General features: G+C 42.1%; 1 protein-coding gene across 2 annotated transcripts in view; it reads right to left on the reverse strand.

Annotated features, from left to right (window-relative positions):
• Nucleotides 1-23,416, reverse strand: part of RNF150 (ring finger protein 150) — a 116,225-nt gene that overhangs the window by 10,991 nt on the left and 81,818 nt on the right. For both annotated transcript variants that reach the window (XM_053941023.1, XM_053941022.1), the window contains exon 6: nt 18,298-18,508. In XM_053941023.1, the coding sequence (XP_053796998.1) occupies nt 18,298-18,508 (211 nt within the window). The remainder of the gene's footprint in view (nt 1-18,297; nt 18,509-23,416) is intronic.

Here is a 23,416-nt window from a genome sequence, read left to right on the forward strand (position 1 = left end):
ACACAGCTTCTACAGAAGATGCCTGACTCACTCGTAACAACCTTTATGGCCCTTCTGCAAGTTTTTTGTAATTTGCTGTTATTCTTAAAGTCCTGAGATCAAATGAGGATCTCAACTTTCAGTGGAGATCTCACCTTTCACTTAAAAATAAATGAAGTTTAAGAGGCAAAAAGGAAACTAAGTGTTTTAAAAATTAAATCTCTATTTTCTAGACAGATTTTATGTTGGAATACCTGCCTTGTGATTTTAGCTACTTGAAATTAGCAACCCTGTCTAACCACACACACTGTAATACTTCCACTGTGCTTTACAGCACTTCTTGCCACGGGCAGAAAGCCTTGTGCTTAATGAAGCAAAAGGCACATCTCAAGCTGCTTTCCAGCCAGAGTGTTAGTGCCTACAGCAGGGAACTGTAGACCTCCCTGCCACATTCCTCTCATGTCAGGGAAACATAATACACCACAGCATGCTGCCTGTCCAGACAGACTTTTTCCACTCACTTGTATTTCCTGACACACATTCGTTCGAGAGATGAAATTAACCAAACTCCCTGTCTAGCCAATATTACTTTAAATCAATAACACTAGCATGGGAAGAATATGACCTTGTAGATTTGGAAGTGGCCTACACAAAGGTGGTACAGCTCTTGCTTCTTGAAAAGTGCACCAAGTGATGCTTAAATTTGAATATTAGTGCAATCAAACAAGGATGAAAGTAGCTAATTACTCTGGTGTGGTGAAAACAGTAATATTGCACGCTGGTAACAGTTATCTACTGCTGCTGCTATTCATAACCACTGGTGTAAGTCTGTAGCTGTTGTACACTAATAAATATTCCAAAAGAAAGAGGTCAGACAATGGGTTTCTAAGAATTTGATACTGCTTGCAAGAGGCTTGGGAGGGAGCTAAGCATTGAACAGTGAGTGAAAAGTGCATTTACAAACCCATTCTTCTGCCAAGCATACAGGCATGGGCACCAGCTGAGATATACTTACAATGACCCACTTAAGGGTGAGAAACAAGCTGAAGAAACCCTGGTGGACTTTGCACCCATGGAGGCCTCGCTCCTGCTCACCACTGTGCTCCTCCCGAGGAGGCCACATCCCATACTGTCCCTTGATGTCCCTAGGACACAGATAGTGCCATGAGGCTCTCCTAAAATTGTTACAGCTTGCCTCAGAAGCTGAGTTTCCCCCCAGGCTCAGCGAGCTGTAAAAGCTGTAAAAGCCCATAACTGGGCTCAAATGTCAATAAGCAATTTGTATCCAGGAAATCAGCAGAAAAAGGAGACCACACTAAAATGTTAACAACAAAAGCTTCTTGGCATTAAATATATATAAGGTTTGTCTAAGATGGCACTTTTTCCCTTCTCCAGACCTTTGGGTAGCTCTCTGCTATTACACCCATTTGAGAGCAAGCAGAGAAGTACTGCTACTCATTTCATATCCTCGCTGTAGTGAAATATACCTTATTTCAGAACTCTTCGGTTTGTGAAGACAGATTTAAACAAAAACAAGAAATCCCTGGTGTTAGTTATGCTCCCAGATCTGGACAAGAATCTGAAATGCATGCATTACCATGAACCTTATTCCAGTCTAGGGCTCATTTCTTCTGAGAAAACATTCAGATGTGTCTAGAAGGATTTTGCCTCAGAAGAAACCAGAAATGTGACCATCTCCTAGAGCTTTGAGGACCTGATCAGAAAATATATCCAGAGTCACTAGAGGCATTGATGTGGGATCTTTATGAAAACACATTCTGCTCAGCTTGAAGCCACAGAAGAATGCCAATGCAAGCAGTGCTATTCAGATTTTGTCTCCAGTATAAGAACAACCAGGATACAATTCATTCACATTTGATTTATGAGAGAGACATAGCTAGAGTCCTCTATTTTTCTTTGTCTACCTAGGAATGCACTTTCCCATTACAGAGTTTATTGTTACCTCCTACTGTGGCCTTGCCATTGCATCACTTGGCTGTTTCTAGTCTAAGAGGAAGAGCATCTTATGAAATTATTACTTCAAATGGCAACTCATTTCACAACAATACCAAATAAATTTATCACTAAGACCCCTTCTTTTAAAATTACTACTGATTGTTAAAATATTCTCAAGTTAATAATCTCACAGCTCTCCTTGGATCATTTTACAAGTCTCAGATTCCTTCCATATCATCTTGAGAATTGTAACACTTTAGAATGGGCCATAACTGCACTAACATAATATAAAATAAAATAACATATTAAAAATGCCTATAAAATCTCAAATGCAAAAGAAACAGTGGGGATATGTTTGAGGGGAAAGGGTTATAAAACCCCTTGCTACTAATGCAGTCCTTCTGTACACAGAGGCTAATAAAAGGGATGAAGAAGTTTGGCTGGCTACGACTGAGAACAGAGCACTGGGGAAATATTTTATTGCTGTTCCCTAGAATCAGAGGGAGATTTATCTGAGCAGCAAGGGGAACAAGTACTTGTGTGGTAACTGCTTTTGGGAGGAAAGGTTAGGTTAGGTTTTTGTAAATAACAAGCCAGAGCTCTGTGAATGTACTAATGGCAACAGAGCTTCTCCCAGGAGGTAAAGCAGATGATGTCTGAAACATTTTGCAAAGAATACCCAGACACCAGCACACAGGGAAAGAACCACATGCCATGACCTGGCAAGATTAATTCAAGAGGACACTTCAAAAATATGTTTACCTGCACTAAACCCCTAAGTGACTGAGAGATGTGATAGATGGGTCTGGATATGACGTAAAACACTGGAGGCTCTCCCAAAATAAACTTGGGTTTTTTTTCCTTACTACTGAATAAAAGGGCAACAAAATTTCTTCCCTTAATCTTTTTCTAGCGTATGTGGTTTGTGAGAATATACAGCATCTCTTAATGAAAAACAGCCAAACACATGTCTTTAAACATCCTGCAGTGTGAAGGGCTGCCATCATCATCATCATCTGGAAATCACACCCCATTATCTCAAGCCAAGCATCAAAATTGAAAAATTATTAGTAATAGAACTAATTTTCTAAAACCTAATTTTGTGCACGTTGGTAGGAACTCCCTCCTCATCATGCATGTTGGGGATAGTGAACCTTGGCTGAAATCCAATTCCATTGGAAATGCCCATAATAAAAATTTCACCCAGAGATGTCTTTCTCATTAGATATTAAAAAAAATATATACACAGTCATGAAGTCAGAAGAGAAAAACCCCACAGAGGTGGTAGAGGAACCTGCATATCAGATAAGTAATTTTTACTGCCATCACTAGCAAAATGCAGTTACCAGCTTTGAAGTTTACCTTTTACTTTAAGGGAAAAACAGTCTTTTTGTTCAGTATAAGGAAAAAAACATGCCTGAGAATGGGCTTGACTCTGTTTCAGCAGCAGCTCCAGTGCCTGAAGCAGGGCACAGCTGCCAGACCACTGTGCCTGACAAGTCAGAGCAGATTAGGACAGCATTCCGTGGTCACCCTTCCCCGTGCTCCACACTACCCAAGGGCTGCCCACGAACAACAGACACGTGCAGAGACCCTAACACTGGACGTCACACCTTTTTCTTTTTACCCTCTGGCACCTCACAGTGAAACCAGTGTCCCTCCCACCAGCTCACACATGTGGACTTGCAGAAATGGACCATTTCTAGTCTCCTGCCACATGCTCACAGGACTGTCAGGTACATGTCCCCAAAAACCTGGGCGACATTGGACCTAAGTACACTGCTTAGGCTAAAGATTAATTCTTGCAAGTCCATAAAAACAGAGAATACTTGACAGAAACAGCACAACTCTGAGAAAACATGGTTTTTGACTTCACAATACTATCTAACCTGATTTGATTTGGACATCTTAGTTACGTATTTTGTCACAGGACATAGCTTATCTACTTACTGTAGCTGAAGAGATAAAGATTGAGTTAAGTGCAATTCAGCTGTAGACAAATTTGTAACAAGAGAAAAAAAAAAAAACCCAAAATCATGAAGCCCCACCAATTTCTCAATGACTCTGTAAAAAATCCCAGTTTAAAAGCAAAGAACATGCTTTTCAGTCTCCCAAACTCCATCGGGTTGTAGACATAGTCTTTCTTGATGGTATGGCACTAGCAATAGTAGTTTATTCTGCGGGCAGGGCTGATGCATATATTGAAACAAAGTAAGAACCTGAACAGATCACTACAGATACACACTGTAGCTTCACTATTTCTTCTCTTCTAGGATGGGCACATAGGCAAACAGATTATAGAGCGACCAAGTACATAAGAACAGCCATTTTTCCATACAGAAGAAACAATTTATGTCTGTTAGCAATGAAGGAGAAGAATGTAACGAGCTGAAGTGTCATCTCTTAATTTTACGAGAACTGCAGTAGTTTTTAAAAATAAATTGTAGGTGCTCTCAAAGCATTCTACCAGTTTAAATCTCCTCCCTGTTGTAGCGTCCCATGAACTCCCCCGCCGCGGTCAAGTCCCAAGCCCTTGGCCCTGGCAATGGCAGTAACTACTTATCACAGAGTCAGTCCTCCTGGGGGGAAAAAGACAGACTCCCAAATGGATTTCTGTGTCACAACTTCCCCTGGCTTCTCCTTTCCCTGTCCCTGCACTGGATTGGTATCCATGGTGGCCATCCCCCTTTCTCTGGAGACCAAACCCCTCTGCCCAGCCCTTAGCTCTGCTCCCCACCCCTTCCCCTTCTTAAGCTGCCTGCTCCACGTGGTTCTCCTCTTTTCCCTCGCTGGGTCTCCTTCAGCCACGCTTTGCTGGAATAAAACCCTGCAAAAAGAGCCTTTCTTGCCTCTGTCGCTGAGCCAGCTGTGGTGAGTGTTGAGTGAGGGTCTGACTGCGTTGCCTGAAGGTTAACTTGCTTTTCTACAGGAGAGGCTTGCTGGGGACAGATTATAGGCAGCAGCTCCCACTACTCCAGCACCTGCATTTTTACCCTATGGGCTTCTTACAGAATCCATACACTTCCTCTTTTGAAGTCCCTAATTAAAAATTCTGCAAGGAAGCCATCTTTAACATCCACTTTCACAGAATCCTTACAGAAGGAAGTTTTAATCCTATTATTAATTGAAACCAGTGTACACTTAATTTCTAGGGCCCCCTGTTCAGATACACTCTTGGTAGGTTCTTGTATCTGGTCCTCCCTCATACAGACACAGAAAGGACAGCTCTGACCTTTACTGACCACTGACAACACATAAAATGAGGTACTACTGACTTCTGGAGGTTTCAAAAATGTCTCATTTAAACCAATTAACCTCAAATACGTCACTATTCTCAGATTTTTCTTCTCTGGAGCCTTACATGCTGATGTTTTAAAACAACAGCAGGAAAAAGGGCAGACAAGAAGAAACCAGTTCAATGTAACAGTACCTTTAACACAGGGAGTATTAATTACTCTGTGCTTGAAGTGGAAGCTGTCAGAAACCTGCTCTGGAAGGGATGTCCTGGGTAGCTGAGTCTACTCTCCACAATTGTAGTGGCTGCACGACACGATCCTTTTCAGATTTGCTAGCAATTAGCATCATCCACTGCACCAGCTCCCCAGCCACTTCATTCATCTTTGTGCCAGTGCAGAACTGCAGATGGGTGGCAGCTAAAAGCCTTAATACCCAGCTTTCAAAAGACCCCTTCATGCAGCACCAAACCACAGAGCTTTAATTTTTTTTCAACATCCTACAGTGACAGATGAGCTCAGCTGCTAACTCTCCTTTCCTTAAACATCACAAGCCTATCAAACCTTGCAACACATTTTATATTCCAGTGTAATTATGCAGCTTTTGAACAGCTTTATCCCAGATCTGATCTTCCCTGCAGCCTACTCAATACTTTCACTATCAGTAATGTATCTACAGCTGCGGCCAGTTCTCTGACTGAGAAGCAAATCTGATCAAGACCCCCAGCATCAAAATGTGCACACCTAAAAGTTAGTAACTTCTCACTATTTGGATAGTCTGTGTACTGGGAAGGTCTTTGTATGCCACTAGGTCTGTGGGTCAGCCTTTTGCAGAGGGTGCAAATTACTCAGAGTGCTGCTGGCACTTATGGATTGGCAGGTAGGAGATGACATTGTCCCATATAAATGGGACAGAGTACTAGCAGGAAAAGTAAAGTAGATTTCTGCAGTCTGCAACAGCCCAATGTTTCCATCAGGAGCACCTCTACAAGGACTTCCTGAAAAGTTAAGAAAAACTGCCCAATTTAATTGGTCCATGTATGGCTGTTTTTATGAGAAACGTGTCTCTTTTCATTAGTTTAGAAATAATAATAAACCCCCAAACTAAGAGATTATAGCAAAACCTTTTCTTTTGGAAAAGTAAACCCTTTTAATGTCCTTTGCATCCTCTTTAGGTTGCTTTCATGGTTTACTTGGAGGATTAAGCAATATTTTTTACCTAATCAAAAGCATTTCACAGGAAAGAAAAATGAGCACATATAAACCCCATCACGAGCACATGATATGAGGATTGAAATATAACTAGGAGGTGTACAGAACCACTGTTTGTTTGGAACAGAGATGTCCAAAATGTTACTTGTGTCTTGTGGTAGGGCTAGTGGACCAAATAAAATTCTAACAAGCTTGTCTGAGTACAGTAATGCACATTCAATCCACTCACAGAGAACACATGATACAGAACAATAATCAAGAAAAGCTTTCATAAAGGAAGAGGTCAGCTGTTTATCTAGTATGTTCACTTTGTAAAATTTAAATCAGTTGATGCCAATCTCCTTTTAACTGGAACATTCCTCTGACAGTCATGCAATAGCTCAACCTTTTTTTTCCCATTAAAAATAAATCTGAAATGCCAGGCCTGTCCTGAAATATTGTCTGAAAAAAAAGTATGAAAATAGCTTTATGTAAAGAAGAAAAAAAATAAAATCAGCCTTTACAACAACTGAAACCAAACCGACAATTTCGATTTAAAGAGCTCAAATTAATTTAATGTGAGTCTCCTTCTAATCCTGTGTCTCCTTCCTGCCTGCCCTCCTTTCTGTCCAAAATGAGCCTGTATTAAAAAGAGCATAGCAGGGTTTTTGAGTTTTGTCTCTCCAGCCTAATGCAAGAGTGCACACATGTTCCCTCCTCCCTTACCTACTCCTTTTGCTTCCTTGCTCATGGTTCACACAAGTAACGTGACAAAAACGTGAGCTCCATTCACTGGATTGCAAAATGCTGAGTGTGACAAAACCCAGAGAGGGGCAACCAGGAGCAAAACAAACACTGAGGAGGGAGCTCAGTCTCACCTAGAGGCCACTGAAGCTGGCTAAAGGGCATCTGAGGATAATTTCTCATCTGCAAAGTGCCCTTGGAGCCTTGGGTCTGGCTGGTAGGAAATCCTGCAGGGACATCAACAGAAACTGGTTTTAGGCTGTATAAATCTAGGGCCGTTTAGCATTCCCTTTCAAATAAGCCTCCAGTCACAGTGTAGTTTCAACTGAACAACTTCTGGCATCAGAAAATCCCCTCCAAAGCCCAGCTTTTATCAGGAAATGCTCCTGGGAACACGACAAAGGCCGAACCCAAGACATCCATTTGCTGAGTTTCTTCTTAGAGCAGTGGATGGGAAAGGTCAATTTAAGTTTCAACAAATTGCAGCTGGAATTTTTACTAGAAAATATGTTCATTAGGTCACTTGGCCACCACCACTAGGCTCAAGACATCCCTAACACTCTACATGTGAAACTCAGATTGAAACAGAATAACTTAAAACCACTGTTTCTCCGCATGAAAAACCTTTGTCTCTGTTTCAACTTTTTAAGTTATTATATAGTCCTGTTCCTCCTTCTTTTGTGTTCTGAGCATTAACACTCCTTGGGGAGGCAGAAGGAAGAGTTTTTACCCCATATAACAATACCTCCCTAGAAAAATAAAAGTAACAATACCACTCTAACCACCTGGAAACCAAGCATGTAACTTCAAAAAATGTAAATGCCTTTGCACGGTTCATTATTATTTCCCTTGGGTACACCACTGTAAAGTTAGAGTCAAAACTCTGTGACATCAAGTTTGGTTTTAACCCCTTTTGCCATTCCTTTTTCATTCAAGTTTCTTCACTTTCCAGTCCTCTCACTGAAAAGTGGTCATGTCCAGGAGGTTCCCAGGCAGTTCCAGAACAAGTTAAATCCCAGGAGCCTTCCGAAAACAAAAGATTAAAATAATGGTATATTTTATATCTAGTCTGGAAAAGGGGCTTTTAGAAGCTGAGTACCACTTTATAGTAAATTTTAAAGTAAAATTTAAAGTAAATTTTAAGTTTTTACAAGGGAAGTGGTCTTGTATCTTTCAGTCACAATGAAGGATTAATTTAGGAATAAAAAAGAGACAGAAGGAGTTACTGCAAACCCATGTAATTGTTTCTGCCCTGTGGAATATACATTTATAGTGGTTTACCTTTTGAGAGTAAACAACTAAAACCACAACCTTTTTGCCAAAGCTTTCCTCCAAAACTGTTTCCTTGGAAGTGCACTCTTAGGCTTCAGGTTTCTCCACAGATGGAAGGATGTTCCATCTCCCAGAACAGGTTGGTAGAGGGTCATTTTTCTAAAATTTCCTTCTTTAAGGCTATTTTGATCTCACAGATTGACAGGTACTCATGCACAGAAAGAGAATTTGCTGGTGCCTTTTCAAAATGCAATTGCAGGGAAGTAATGAAGTTTAGCAACACCTTAGTTGAATTCAATATCCTGAGCACTCGGGGGCAAAATCTGAAGTCAGGTTTCTCATGTATACGTGACACACCACATTTGGTGGCTGTCCCCCAAAGAAACCTTTGCAGCTGAAAACACTTTTATAACAACACTGTGTTATTTAATTACCTGTGCAAGGAACTGGCAGATTTTAAACCCTCTTTGTGTGACTTTTTCCCCCTACTGAGATGCTACAATTTAATAAATTTCATAAAGCTATTTCAGCTAAGTGCTTTTCATATTCTGACTTTGCCAGTGGCACCCTTATTCTATACATTTTCTGTGTGCTTTTCCTGTAGGAGCATTTTTTTCCATTGTCTTACAGCACTATGCTGCCTAGAGAGTGGAAAATAGAACAAAAATTCACAGAGATCTCCAGGTGAGTTGTTTTGCACATTGTGTATATTAATTCATGGCTTAATTATTGCCACCCAACGGAGCCTATGTTCTTGCCTGCTCCCCGAGTGCCTCAGATACGTTAACATGAGTCACAGTGAAAAGAACAGTCAGATGTATTGCCACTTGCAAGAGAAAGTCACAATAAAAAGCCAGCTTGGGTGGATATTCATTAATGCAACCCTGATGCTGTGTGCACCCTGCTGAGTATATTCCCCAGGATATCAGCCTTGCCACTGGCGTGGCAAAGATGGCATCTAGCTGGGCAAGAATAGATCCACATGGGTCCTACTTTCAGCACCCCTAAATGGGAGGGCTTATGCACCCCTCCCACTCCCAGGCTCTCAGGCAGGAGAAAATCCTCTAACGTGCATGCCAGAAGTTGGGTATTTCCTCTTGGATATTGGGCTTGACCTGTAAATGCCTTCTCTTCCAATCACTCCTATTTTCTAAAAACACTCGTAAGCCAGTTTCTCCATCTGGCCTATCAGTCTCAAAGCATCAGTTTCAGGCACTGTCTTCACTTAGAATTGCCCACAACCAGAACAACAGAAGGTCCAGGAACTAAGAATTTAGTGAGAACTCTCACTTCTAGGTGAAGTTACTGTTACTGTTGCAAACCTGGAGGATCCCTGAAGCACCCTAATTTCTGCAGGGGTTGGAGGAAAGTGATGAAAAAATGAGTAGGACTTCACTATTATTTTATGAGCAAATACCACTGATGAATTTTTTTTTTTTTTTGAGGCTGAAATCATAGAGTGTTAGAAACTGTATGTTAAAGTTTGAGCTGTTGCCCCTACAGGAGACTGGAGAAAATTTAGAGCAGAGCAGTCCCAGATGGCTCTTGCAGGCCAAACATCTCCTGTAAGATTGTTTTTCTACCATACAAAAAACTATCACATAGTTACACGCACACTCCCCACTCCCTTTCACTTGATCTCTTCTAAATGCAGCTCTCTCCTGTCTTTTGAGAAATCAGAATTGCTCGTTACAACACAAGAACTACAGGTGTAAGCATGAGCGTGATCCTTTAAAGTCTTATGAGAAACCAGTCAGCTTCCTTGAGCAAATGATTCTCTTGCAGGTTCACAGGCTCACAGCCTGGATGAATAAGGTGACAAACATTATGTGCCAACGACTGGAAACACTTTCTCAGCAGAGCTCTTGTCTGACTTCTTTCATTTGAGTTACCTTCACTGTGGAGCACTAAGGCAAATGGACACTCACGAAGCAATGCAGCCAGAACAAAACACATGCAAGCAGAATCAAGAGTGACTGCTGCAGAAATGCCACTACTTTCTGAGTGCCTCCTGTACCTCCAAGAGGCACAGCTGCCTTTTCATTGTCTTTCTTTCCCCAGTAAATTTACGAGACCAGCTTGCTTGCTGTGATCTGCTCTTACCTGTGAGGTTTCTGGAAGCGGGTCCATAGCTGTGTATGCACTGACTGATTCAGCACAGCCTGACCCTGGCAGGGGTCTCTGAGCTCTGCACAGTGTAGGTGAGCATTACTTTTGCCTTGCCTATCCAGAGGCACCCTGGAATCCTCCCCTTCCTCTCTGCCTTACTGTAGAGCCATTGCTCTGCCATACTTCTTATTTTCAGGTGCTGATCCAAGCTGGGTCCTTGTGTCTCCCATTTGGTTTTGTTTCTGAATTGATAAGAAAAAGATTCAGAATCAGAGAAGCACATTGTATCTTAAACAGCACTTCCTGATGATTTCAGTGGAGGCTTTTGAGTAAAAACTAAGGAGACTAAAACTCTACAGACATTACAAATGTAAATAATCAAGTCAATTGTATGCAAGATACTGAATATCTCTTGCAAGGCAAGGCTTTTTTTGTCAAGTATAAATCAAAGAGATTAGCTAGTATGAAGTCATCTGGTCTCTCTGCAGTTCAGATTTGTATTTTACTCTACATTGTCAATTTTGCTTTAGAAGCTTTCTTGTGCAGTGTTTCATCCAGATATCTGCTAAAGACACTGGAATATAGAGAAAGATAACAAGCTATGTGTAGTAAGCACATTTCTCTCTCTCTTAAGATTTTTCATAAAGGTGCACTGAGAGAGGAAGACAGAGAAAACAGTTTCTATTTCTGCTCTTTGTTTTTCTTATGTAGAATGTGTTTAGAGAATTGTTCACTTAGGGTGATTACCTGATTGGATTTTAGTGAGAATTGTTTGAGCCTGATGGCCAATTAAATCTATTTGTGTTTAGACTCTTGAGAGAAAGTCACAAGTTGTGAGTTAGTTAGATATAGTAGTTAGAGAAAGTAGATACGTAGTTTTAATATCTTTTTTTTTTTTTTTACATAGTATATTAATGTATTACAGCATAGTTATAATAAAGAAATCATTCAACTTTGTGAACTGGAGTTAGACATCATCATTCCCTCCCACTGGGTTCACCTGCATTTACAATAGCTATGTTATCAGTGGTGCTGGTCCTCAGGTCCCCTTTTCCCCTGCACACGTGCAATGCACATTCAGGGCAATTGGGAATGACACATCTAAGGACACGCTTCTGCACCAACACAGTGTGGTGCCTGGACCCTGACTGCACACCAGGAGCCCACCAAAGTAGTCACTTTATCTCTGTCCTCATCTGGGCAGAGTGGAGAAAATACAACAAAAGGCAAGTGGGTCCAGCTAAGGACAGAGGGAGATTACCACCAGTTACCATCAGATGCAAAAGGGACTCGTCTTGGGGGGAAAATAATTAATCTAATTTATGCCAATCAAATCAGAGTAGGGTAAGGAGAAATAAATCTTAAAAACACCTTCCCTCAACTCCTCCCTTCTTTCTGGGCTTAACTTCACTCCCAAATTCTCCTCCTGTTTTCCCCCCAGCAGCGTAGGGGAGTGGGGGTTGTGGTCAGTTCATCACATTTCCTCTATGGCTCCTTCCTTGTCAGGGGGAGGACTCCTCATACTCTTCCCCTCCTCCAACATGGGGACACTCCCACAGGAGACAGGCCTCCAAACTTCTCTAATGTAAGTCCTTTCCACAGACACAGTTCTTCACTAACTGCTCCAGCATGGCTCCCTTCCACGGGGTGCAGTCCTGAAAATATAGGCTGCTCCAGCATCCAAAACCTTCTCAAGCAAACCTTGCTACCAAAACCTTCTCAAGCAAACCAAATACCTACACTCTTTACAGGAGCACTTTCCCTTCCTTATTTTCATTGTCAGAGGCAATAAATCCCTTATGTCTCTTGCATTCCCTGAACATTAATAAAATGCTTGTATACTCAGATATGAGCATTCAAATGAGATTTGAAGCTCCATCCTTTCTTTGCCTAGTTGTCTATTATGATTTTTGAGCAAAATAGACAGCTGTGTAGGGTCCAGTGGTGATGGAGATAGTGTGCTTGCTTTTGGGAATAGTGTTGTGGAAGCTGGCTTCTATGTCCCTCTCTTCTCTTGTGCTCCACATTTCTTTCTTCCTATTGTACTGGCACAACAACTTCTGGATCAGAAAACTGATCCAAAAGAAACAAAACCACCAGGAAGAAATTGGTTGGCTTCTGGACCGGGGCTTCCAAGGCAGCTACACAACATAAAAGCAACATGGAGGCAGGAATGTAATTTGAGACAGACAGGGGCAAGCCAGGGACTGTCACAGACTTCAAATGGACTTAAAGAATGGAGCTTCCACTACTGAAAGTGAACGCTATCTTCTATATCTCTTCCTAGACTCAAATATTAAGCAACCTTCGTGGCATCTGCAGCCTTTTTGGGACCCTAGGTCAGTCCAGACTGCTGTGAGTGCTTACCATGCCCTGATTGAGCCATATTAAAGCTCAGTGGGGACAAGGGACCTTATTGACCTCTTGTCTCCATCCTTGCTCTGTACACAGTTTCTGTTTCACCGAGGATGTGAAACAGAAAACAAACAAATAAATTAGAACTTAAATTTCCTCCTTGATTCACAGCAGTTTTGTACACCCCCTTTTGAAATTCTCCATGCAGAAACACTTTGCATTTCACTTCTCAACATATGGAAAGGAGGAGCAGTTTTATAACAGGAAAACTTCCCTGTCCATTCAGAGTCTGGCAGGAGTCTTGTAGGTGTATGTGATAAGCCAGAGTACATTTTTAGTGCCAGCTATGTTTCACTTGATGACTCTTTCAAACCACCAGTGCTATGTTGGCATCAGTGTTAGTCCCAAAACAATCTATCAACCTAGCTCACTGGAAGTTTTGCTCCATGACAATTATTCAGTGCAATATCCCCACAAGAGCCACCAGGACTTACGTCACACAGCAGGCACATGGGGCCCAATCTGCTCAGTCTTTAACTAGGTCCCATCAGAATTCTCTCTCTGGGACAGGATTAGGACTTGCTAATGCAAGTGTTAATAACTTGCTGTTTTAACTAGTATCTAGAGAGTTTTTCCCACCTTTTCCTCCCTCTTTACATTCCACCTATAAAACCCCACTATTCATAGCAAGGAGGAACAGTCAAGTGGTTACAAGACAACAGTGGATCAGATTCTTATCATGCACTTTCATCCACTTCCAAAGGCTGACTATTCTTCACAAAAGACATTTTAGACACATACAGATCAAAATAATTACTTGAAAAGTTATATTATTAGATTTAATGAAGAGCAATGAAGAGCTATCAGAGAGATTTGAAAGGGTCCTAGCAGTCATGATGAGCTGTACGTTGGCAGGGTTTTATGGAAAGAACAAAATGAGAGGCAGAAAGGAACTACTGATACTGCATAGACTGCCCACACTGTTGTACAGTGTGCCAGACTCTGTGGACTTTGCAGGTGATATGACACCTTGGGGGAAAGTTTGTGGTTTTCCACACTGAAAGTCCTGCTCATGTGTGCAGTAGAATTATTTATGGATCTTCCTCCAGCTGCAGAGATAGTACTCGTGGGATTTCTGAGGCCCTATGTGGTGGGATGAGACAGCCCACAGAATGGAATATAAAAGCTTGTCTAAATTAAAAAACAGGAAGTATTTACAAAGAGATGGCAAAGACAGTGCACATTATTTACTGCAGAAATTAGTAAGTGTTCGAGGGAGATAAATGACCATGGATGCTATAGAAGAATAAAATCTAATAACTACTTTTCACCTGCCAGTGTTACCATGCCTTTAGAATATCTAGATGCTACTTTCCCAGAAAACTACCTTTTTTAAACATATCATTCAATCCCAGCTGAGCCTGACCCAAAGAATATTGCAATGGTCTCCTCACATCTTAGATCCACCCTCTGAAGCTGGTGTAGCTCAGAGCTCCTTCAAGTTCAGATCTTAGCCAGGTCCAGCTCACACTCATATCATGTGTAGAGCAGGAAATTCCACCTGCACTGAGATATCAAAAAATGTTAACATTTTGCATAAGTCACTACTAAAAATTAGGTGCCACGGATTGCTATGATGCATTGTTGTAGAAAAAGATCCTTAGGTTGTCATCTGTTGTATGCTCTGGAGAGGTGAAAAAGTCAGAGCAGCAAACTCAGCTGAGATGAACTCTTACATATTTCACACTATTTTCCCCTGTCCACTCTCCCCCTCCCCTCTTTTTTTTTTTCAAAACTACAGTTTTTCATTTTTTCCATCAATACCTTTTCAGCAACCTGTTACAGAGATTAGAACATGCTATCCCAGGATCCTCCACAATATCCCACCACAGACAGCAAACAATCACTAAGACTAAACACTGAACAGACTTTGGGCTGTGGATATGCCCAGGAGACTTGATGAAGGCTTAGATCTTGCTAAAAGGCAGCTGAGAGAAACTGCTGGTCCATTTTTAAGTGCTCAGTGCTAGTAAACAGGAGATCCTTGGTTTAGCAAGGAATCCTAGGGCTTAGTCCCATCCAGATGTTCACAGTACACTACATTTCCAAGGGTCCCACAGATATCAGGAGCATGGGGAGCAAAAGGGAGGGAGAGAAGATGAGATGTCTGCTGAGCATACACACAGAAAAGAATACACACAGAAAAGAAGAAAAGCACTGGCCGAGTTTCAGAAATTAAAATCTGGCCCCACTGAAGTAAGCAGGAGCTTTGCCACCATGGAGACAGAATTTTACCCAATGTGAACAGTATTCTGGGAATACCCTCCCTCCAGACACACTGAGGGAGGTCTTCTGGCTCTGAATAATCACTGGAAACACAGGAAGGGAAATTAAACCCAAACCAAGACAACAATACCAGAATGATTAATCAACAGACAAAAAAGAATGTAACAACAATGAAGTGAAAAGCGTTGCAGAAGTGGGTGGAAAGAAGGTGGCAAGTCCTTTACCTCCTGGACCACTGAACTTTGTGAGGAACAAGAGAGGATGCAAGGACTTGTGGTGCTGGGTGCAGTAGGCCACATCAAGGCTGCACTGGAGTCTTGGAGTCTGCACAGATTCAATAACAAGGAGGAAAAGACTTCTGAATCTGCAGTGCAGATTCAGCCTTGGAGTAGGCTGGCATCAGTAATGCTATATAACGAGGCCAGGACCTGGCAACTGCAGCAAAGATTCCTAGGAGCAATCAGTGTCATCACTTACAAATTCCCAGGCAGGCTAGTTCACAGAAAGGGCACGCTCAGCAAGCTCTGTGGTTGTGTAACTGAGCATTCTGGATAGGAGAAATACAATAAACAGACACAATGCCTATGAAGTTCCATCTACTCTGACAGCTGTGACCCAGTTATTTAGCCTACAGTTGCCCTCTGATTTAGTTAGCATTTGGATTCATACCACAACTATCTATAAGTTGCTGGATGTTCCCTGTTCACTGCCTTAAGAATTCAGGTTGCCTACAATGCCAAGTTCTACCTTTCAGACTGCCTGAACCCTCCAAATTCACATGAGGCAACTAGAGAGTCAAATTCCCATAACTGCTGGAACTCAGCTCCCCTAACTCCCAACCAAAGACCTCTTCTTTGCTGCAGCTCTGCTGCAAAAAGGGCCTAAGTGACTTTTCTGGGAACTACTGCAAAATGCACCACGCTGGATGCGGCGATGACAGCAGGGAAACTTGCACATCCATCACTGACAAATATTCGAGTACTGCATTGCCCTTTAGAGGAGAAATCCAGATGAAGATTCATGCCTACATGTCAATGATGAATGAATGACAGCAGCTAACTAAGTATTAAACCAGATTTCCCTGAGTGACTGTGTGACAACCACAGCATAGGCAGGCATACATTCGCTTTTGGAAGGTCCCAAGGTGCTTTGAGCTTTCCTCAGGTCTTCATTCCTCTCAAAGCCACTGGAAAGGCCTGCTCCCCCACCCACACCTCTGACAGTGTGAGGTTTCCAGCCTTCAATCCGCCAGTTTTCTCTCCCTGCGCTCTTCTCCTGCTCTCTCTCTCATAACCAGGAGCAAAACTCTTTTCGCAGTCCTTCCCTGGGCCTGGCCAGTCTCTTCAGGAGACGAGATCTCCTGATGCTCCATAATTTGCTGTCTGTGTGCCTGGTCTTGGTGCAAGTTCCTTGTCTGTGGGCTCTGCTGCCAGCCCTCAGGATTGTCCAGTCTTCAGGTCCATTGTCCAATGTTATCAAAGGTAAGGGGGGAAATGGAGGGTAAGGTGGAAAACAAAGGGCGCCAAGGCAAAATCAAGCATCTTTGTAGCCTTGCAGTGTTCTGCTGGCTCTGAGAAAGCTTTTCACCCAGTTACTTAACTTAGTTGGCAACTCAGAAAACGAATTAAAAGTGTGTTTGGTCCTTCTGCAAGCTCTTGAAACAACTCTGGAGGGAAGAGAGTGCCTGGAGAGTTACCGAGCTCTTGTGCTCCCTGGCACCCTCGACACCATTGTTACGCCTGGTGAGAAACCAGAAGAGCTGCTTCTCAGCCTGACAAGATCCTGGGATGGAAAGCACAGTCTGCTCCTCATGCTGGGCTTGGGACCAGGCTGCTGGCTTTTCCCAGCGTGTGTCATGCAGCTGTGTGTATTAGGGGCACCCCACAGCCCTCCTTCCCAGCCTTCACAGTGTGCATCTTGCAGAGAACTGTGGGGCAAGGACCATTATCCATGAGAGGATCTACTTGCTTCTGCAGTGCTAAAGGGCAGAGCAGAGACCAGCATTTTGCCCAGTCTTTATTACACTGTGGTGCCATCTTTCCTTTGTTTTTAAAATCAGCCTTAAATGCATTTTAAAACAATTACTGGAAGGAACAAAATCCCATCTTGTTCTGAACGGCTCTTGCCAGCACTCAAGGAAGGAGACTTGAGAAAACTGAATGTCCCCAGCTGGCAGGCTGGCCATGGAAGATGGCTGGGATTATAACACTGCTGCTCACTCCTTGCTGGATCCAGAACTTAAACCATAAAAGGGCCAAACCTGAAACCTGAAATCCACAAAACAGGATGTAAAAATCCGGGTCACCAGCATCTAAGGTCACAAGTCCAGTCTTTCTGGAAGTTATTTTCACTTCCATGACATGGCATGACAACATGAGAGAAAATGGGATTATCAGGTCTCTCCACAGAGTAAGAAGAGCAATGTAAAATCATTTCAGCCTAGTGTTATAATGTCTCTCCTACCTTTTACACATAATATTTTTACTTACCTTCTTTTCCATGCTCAGGCCCATAGCAGTACCTAGAAACCACTGAAAATGTATCTTTTCTCCAGAACCTACACAATCTCTATACACAAAACTGTATTTCATCACATTTTTCTACCTCTCTTCGAGTACATCTGATGATTTTCTATAATAGTCTTGTCAATATACCAACTGGTATCAACCAGATAGGTATTTTCTACTGATCTGCTACTTTGCCCAAAAATGAGAATTTTAGACTAGCACAGTCCTCATTCAAAACAGCTGACAACATTCCTTTTAAACTGTCAGAAACAGATTTTTAACAGAGAATATAATTTTTAGGAACGGAGAGACATGCAGACATTTTGAGGATTACTTGCTCAAATGGTACCACTTACACACCTTACACAAGTGAAAACTAAAGACACTGAAAACATGTAAAATTCTCCTTTTTGCTTTTTTTGTACAAAAAAATCAGTGTTGCTTAGCTGCACCCAGGCTTTCAAGCACAGGAACTCTGACCATCAGTCCAGTACAGCAGAACACATGATAATTAAATTTACTTACCCTGTAGATCCCTTCTGGCCTTAAAATAAGGCCATTGCTCCAATGAAAAGCCCTCAAAGGCTGCTCACTAGAGATGGGTTTGTGGCTGGAGTCTCTAGACATTTATTTCAGTGCAAATCCTGCCAGAAATTGTAACTTACTGCTCGTTGTGAAGTTACCCTCGCCAGCCTGGGGAAAGGAGTCCACGTCTTGGATGACTTGCAGCACTCCCAGGGTCCGGGCTGGGGGATCCAGGGCCACGGAGCTTTCGTTCACAGTGATGTCACTGGCTCCTGTGATCTGGTTGGTGGGTGCTCCTCCTATGGATGCTTCCAGGTCTGGAGGTATATCATCCATGCAATCTGCATTTGGCTAATGGGAAGAAAAAGGAGAAAAATCGAGCTCCTACCTGATAAAAAGGTTCTATTTACTTCTTACCTCTTCGTCAGATTTTTTGGGCTTTATTTCAGTGTTGGAAAATGACAGCATAGAATGAATAAACACACAGTGTTTGTCTTCATGTGCTTAAAACTTAATACAATCTGTTGGAAGAGAGACCCAAAGTATGCCATGGAAATATTGAGTATTAAACTGTGTCACCTACAATTGCTAAACATTCTTATTGATACTTTTAAAAGGGCTTGGGAATGTTGGGAATGTGCACATTAAAAAAGTAATTCACTTATTGGTATGATCTGCTCAACATAGGCAGATTGCTGAATCAGATCACAGATGTAAACAGAGACAGGAGCTGAAGGGGAACAATTATATTTTCTAATAATTATTATTTTTTTTCAAATATACATTTTACAGAGCCAGTATCTGAGCTTACTGGAATAAGAATTCAGTAAGAACTGCCTGTGGGTGCATCTATGTGTGTGGTGCAAAACTAGAAGCTAAAACTGTTTATAAGACAAGTCTCTAAACATCAAAAGATCATATTTGCTAATACTGTATTTCCTACAAAACACAATTATGAGAAAAAAAACAAGTAGACAATAATGGGAAACTGAAGAGAATTTTTTGACTCACAGTTTTTCTTGCTATGTGAAGCAAGACCAGTGACAGAGGCCTTGTTAAGTTAGGAAATGTTAATTTGTTTCCATTTATCTTTATTCTCCAGGAACCAGACAGCTAGTCTGGATCACTCATTTAGGTTTCCTCGAAACTTCAGGGGTTTGAGATGTTTTTGCTATGTGATTCATCCCTTAGCCCTAGGTATGAATTGCTCCCTCTGCTCAGCACTAAGCAGGGCTTAAGCTGGCAGACTGGAAACCCAACATTCAAATGGCCAATGTCAGAGGAGGTGTACTCTGATTTTTTTTTTTTCAACATACTTAGTTGTCTTGCATGCCAAGGCCCTTTGGAAAATCTCACTACCTGCTTATCTCCACAGCAGGCACAAAGAAACTAAGCAAAATATGATACAGCAAAGGCTTAAGGAGAGATTTAACTTTAAGCACAAGAGAAATCTCCTTGAATTCAAGTACTGAAGGTTACCATATGTTTACATTTTTTTTTTTTTTCAGAATCAGGAACTTAGCATGTTTTCTCTTTTTCCACACATTCCCTGTCGGATTGTTGTCACTTCTTAAGTATTTTTTTTCACAAGTGTTTCTAATGAAAAAGACAGGCAATTTCAGCAGTCTTGTACCCACAAACTGAAGTTTGGAATGAAAACTAGAACTGTTGTTGTCTGGCTCCAATCTAATCCACAAGCAACAAGAATGCCTCAGATTTGGGATAAAAAAGGCACATTCAACTATGCCAGGTGTTAATGAAACTCACTGGATCTGTACCTTTCCAAGTGAAGTACCAATCACTTATCTGTAGGACAGGGAGCCAAAATTATCCCTTAGATCTATCACTCTTTTCCTCTCTCTTAGCTATTATAAAAGAATGTTTTCAGAATTTCATTTTTAATTTAATTCACCTTTGATGGCAGTGTATATTAAAAACAAAAGGCCTATTTTCCTCTCTCCTATAGGCAAAATTATTTCAGTTTTTCAGGGGACCAGTTGTCTGTCCTTTGCTCTGATTCCAGTTATTCCTAGAATGGGGTTTTATCACAAACTTTTAAACCTTCTAAAGAGGGGGATTACAATTGAAAGTCAAACCAAACATTAAAGATTAAAAAAAAAAATTGCTTGATACAATTAATCTCTTTACTCGTGAATCATTTTAATTGAAAAAAAAATGCCCCAAACTAAGCAGCATGCTATGAAAATATTTATATTAAATACTGATCAGAAAAAAACAAAAAAAACCCAGATACAGTTGCTAAGTTTAATTATATTGGTTTCACTTGTGCCCTGCATGTAAGTGCTTCGAGAGCACAATTCCACTAAAGTCAAGGGAAAGCTTTGTATTGACTTCAGAGGGTTTGGCTAAGGATCTCAGTTAATAGCTTCAAGTCATACAATCTGCTGCCAAAAATGCAGCTGACTGCATGTCCAGCAGATGTGTGCAGGAAAGAGGGAGAAGCAGAGGGAAACTGTTTTATGTGATCTGATTGTCCCAATAGCAATGTAGCTCTTTGAAAAGTGAAAGACACTTTCACAGGTAATCCTTTCCAAATGCTGCAGGTGTAGTCTGAGCTGGATTTGCCAGCAAAGAGTGGAAAAGGTCAGGCCAGCCATGTGCTGATAGATAGTTAATAATCTTCTGGAGCTGCAGACTGGAGAACAGTGGAGGTGTTGGGGTGCTCAGCAACTGTGAAAATGAGCGCAGGAGTTTTGGTGCCTCTTGGCTGCCTGGGGAATCTGAGCTTAGGGTAGATAATATTTGAAGTCTCTATTACAAAGTAAATGCAGAGTTTAGTTGTGAATTGAATTGAAGCATTTAGATATCTGGGGTTTAACCAAGCCTTTCCTGGAAAATCCAAAGTCTTCCAGCTAAATGAAGCACAGTATATGCACAGACACACAAGCCAGGTCTTTAATAACAACCATAGGACAAACATGCAGCTGGCAGGAAAAAGTCCCCCATAGCCTGTCTATGCTAAGATTTCCTCATTCCTCCCATTGTAAAAGCCTGCAAAAGGGCTTTGGCAAATTTGCACCCAAGTCTCCCATCAGAGGCTGATGCCTGCCTAAGGCTTTTTTCTTCTTTTGTGTGTGGAAATTTCAGCTAAGAGGGCTCAGCGAGAGTCAAGAATGTGGTTAGGGAACAACATTTTGCTTTATCCACTCTACAGAAATGTTTGCCACCTCTCACTGAGAAGCCCTAGAACTTTACAGGTTCTTTGGGGGCAGCATCTTTTCCCACAGTGGCCTATGGACATCTGGCTAAGTGATGAGTCTCTAAAAACACTAGTTCACGTGTGCTGGTGGCTTTTTTGGCTCATGGGAGCACCAGAAAGCACACCTTAGGAATGATGTCCACCCCGGGCTGTCCTCAGCTGGTGCTAGGCAGTGAGAAGGGTAGAGGACAATATGATTTCTGTGCAGGTGGAAATCAGGTCCTGGGAGCTGAGCAGGAGCTCAAAAGGACATGGGTTGGGCAGGAGGGGCTATGCTGAGGAGAAGGAGGAGAGAGCATAAGGTAGGAAAGGAACAAACAGGAGTTGAGGTGTATTTCAGACAGAGAAGGTAGAAAAAAGAGAGGAAGAGCAGCAACTGACAGCAGTACAGGAATTTTTAACCCTCAAGCTACCAGATGCTCTTATACCTCCACTTCCTTTGCTGTAAACCAGAGGAAGCATGACACAAAGGCTACCATCTACTCCAATTTCTCATGGACAGCAGCTCCTACTGTAAGTCACTTTGAGGGATAAGACTCTCCCTTCATGAACACATCCAATGATCCATGTACATCATCATGCTTCTTCCAAGAGATGAAGAGGGATGTTTTCAGCTTGTTGTCTTAGAACAACCTACAGGAAATTTTTACAGAAATTCATACAATAAAATCCTCTAAAAAAACCCCCCAAACTTTGCTAGTGGAACATTAACATCCAAGTGCTTTATTTTTACTGTTAAGACAGACCAACACTAAAACTGATTTGGAAATCTTAATTTGAACCAGTAGTTCATGTAGGTTACAGCAGCATCTTTAATTACATGCTCAGTACAATTATTTCCAAAGAAGCTCCAAGCAGAAAGCTCTCAGTGAGGAGAGCAGGATAGATCCCTGTTCTGCTGTACTGTACAGCAGAGGAAAGGGAGCTATGAGAAGGGAAACAGTGGTTGAGGAAATGTAATGGTGTTTCAATTATTCCTGGCAATTAGGTACTTCTACACCTGCCACTACAGAGCTGTTCATAGGCAGTGAAATCCAGCCATGTAAACCAAAACTTCTACACGTGGCCTCTGGGCATGTTTCTTGTTCCACTAGCTGTGCCCAGCCTCAAACAGCCTGTGGACATGCTCAGCCTTCAGCAGCAGCCAGCGAAGCCAGTGAGAGCCACGTCCTTCGATGTAAATTCTGACAGCACTAAACTTTCTGGAAAGCCTTTAACATCTCACTGCAGGCCTCCAGAAAGCATGGCTCTGGTTTGCCTATATCCCCTGATTGTGAAGCTGGACAAAGAGCACATTAATGAAGTGCTTGGACAAAAATGTGAACGGGCCCGTGTGAGAGCAGAAATTGTATGGTGCTGTCAGAAGCACGGGGAAGCCATGGAACAATACACTGGGTAGGGAGAAGAGGTGTCAGAGCCCTGTGTGACTGCTCATGGCAGGCCTGTGAGCTCAGACAGAACCTGGGGAAATGTTTCTGTATTTAAGCCTAGGTGCAGAGATGCTGAATGGCAGAGCTAGCCTTCATTTGGACTTTTCATCTTAAGCACTGATTTAACAGTTGCATCGCCTCTAAATATATTAAAGACAATATGCATGTTTAGCAGAAAAAGTAGCCCTAGCTACAATGCCCTCCTTCTTTTCCCCCTTGGCATGTTTTCAGTTTGGATGATATTAGGTTTATTAACATACCTGCCTGCAGCCTGCTTCCTTGTCTCTGTGAAACTGATTTCTCTGAGAATGGCTATCCCAGCTCCCCAGTATGTTCACGTGAGCTCTTTTACTTTATGGAGCTCTTTCAAATGCGAGCTGGTGCATCACTGCCTGTGCGTGATGGGGGGGCTATTTGCAGCACCTGCTAATGCATCAGCTGGAGGTGTTTCAGTATGGAACTTCACAAGCCTTGCACGGTGGAGGAGAGTGACTCACTCCCTCCTGGTGAAGCCCTGAGCTCTGTGATAGCTCCACTTGGCAGACAGTGTATGGCAGACAGGACACACAGTATCTGAGCGCAAACGTGCGACTTAGAAAGATCAGTTAC

Source organism: Vidua chalybeata, chromosome 4 (genome assembly GCF_026979565.1).
Source record: "Vidua chalybeata isolate OUT-0048 chromosome 4, bVidCha1 merged haplotype, whole genome shotgun sequence".
Taxonomy (NCBI): Eukaryota; Metazoa; Chordata; class Aves; order Passeriformes; family Viduidae; genus Vidua; species Vidua chalybeata.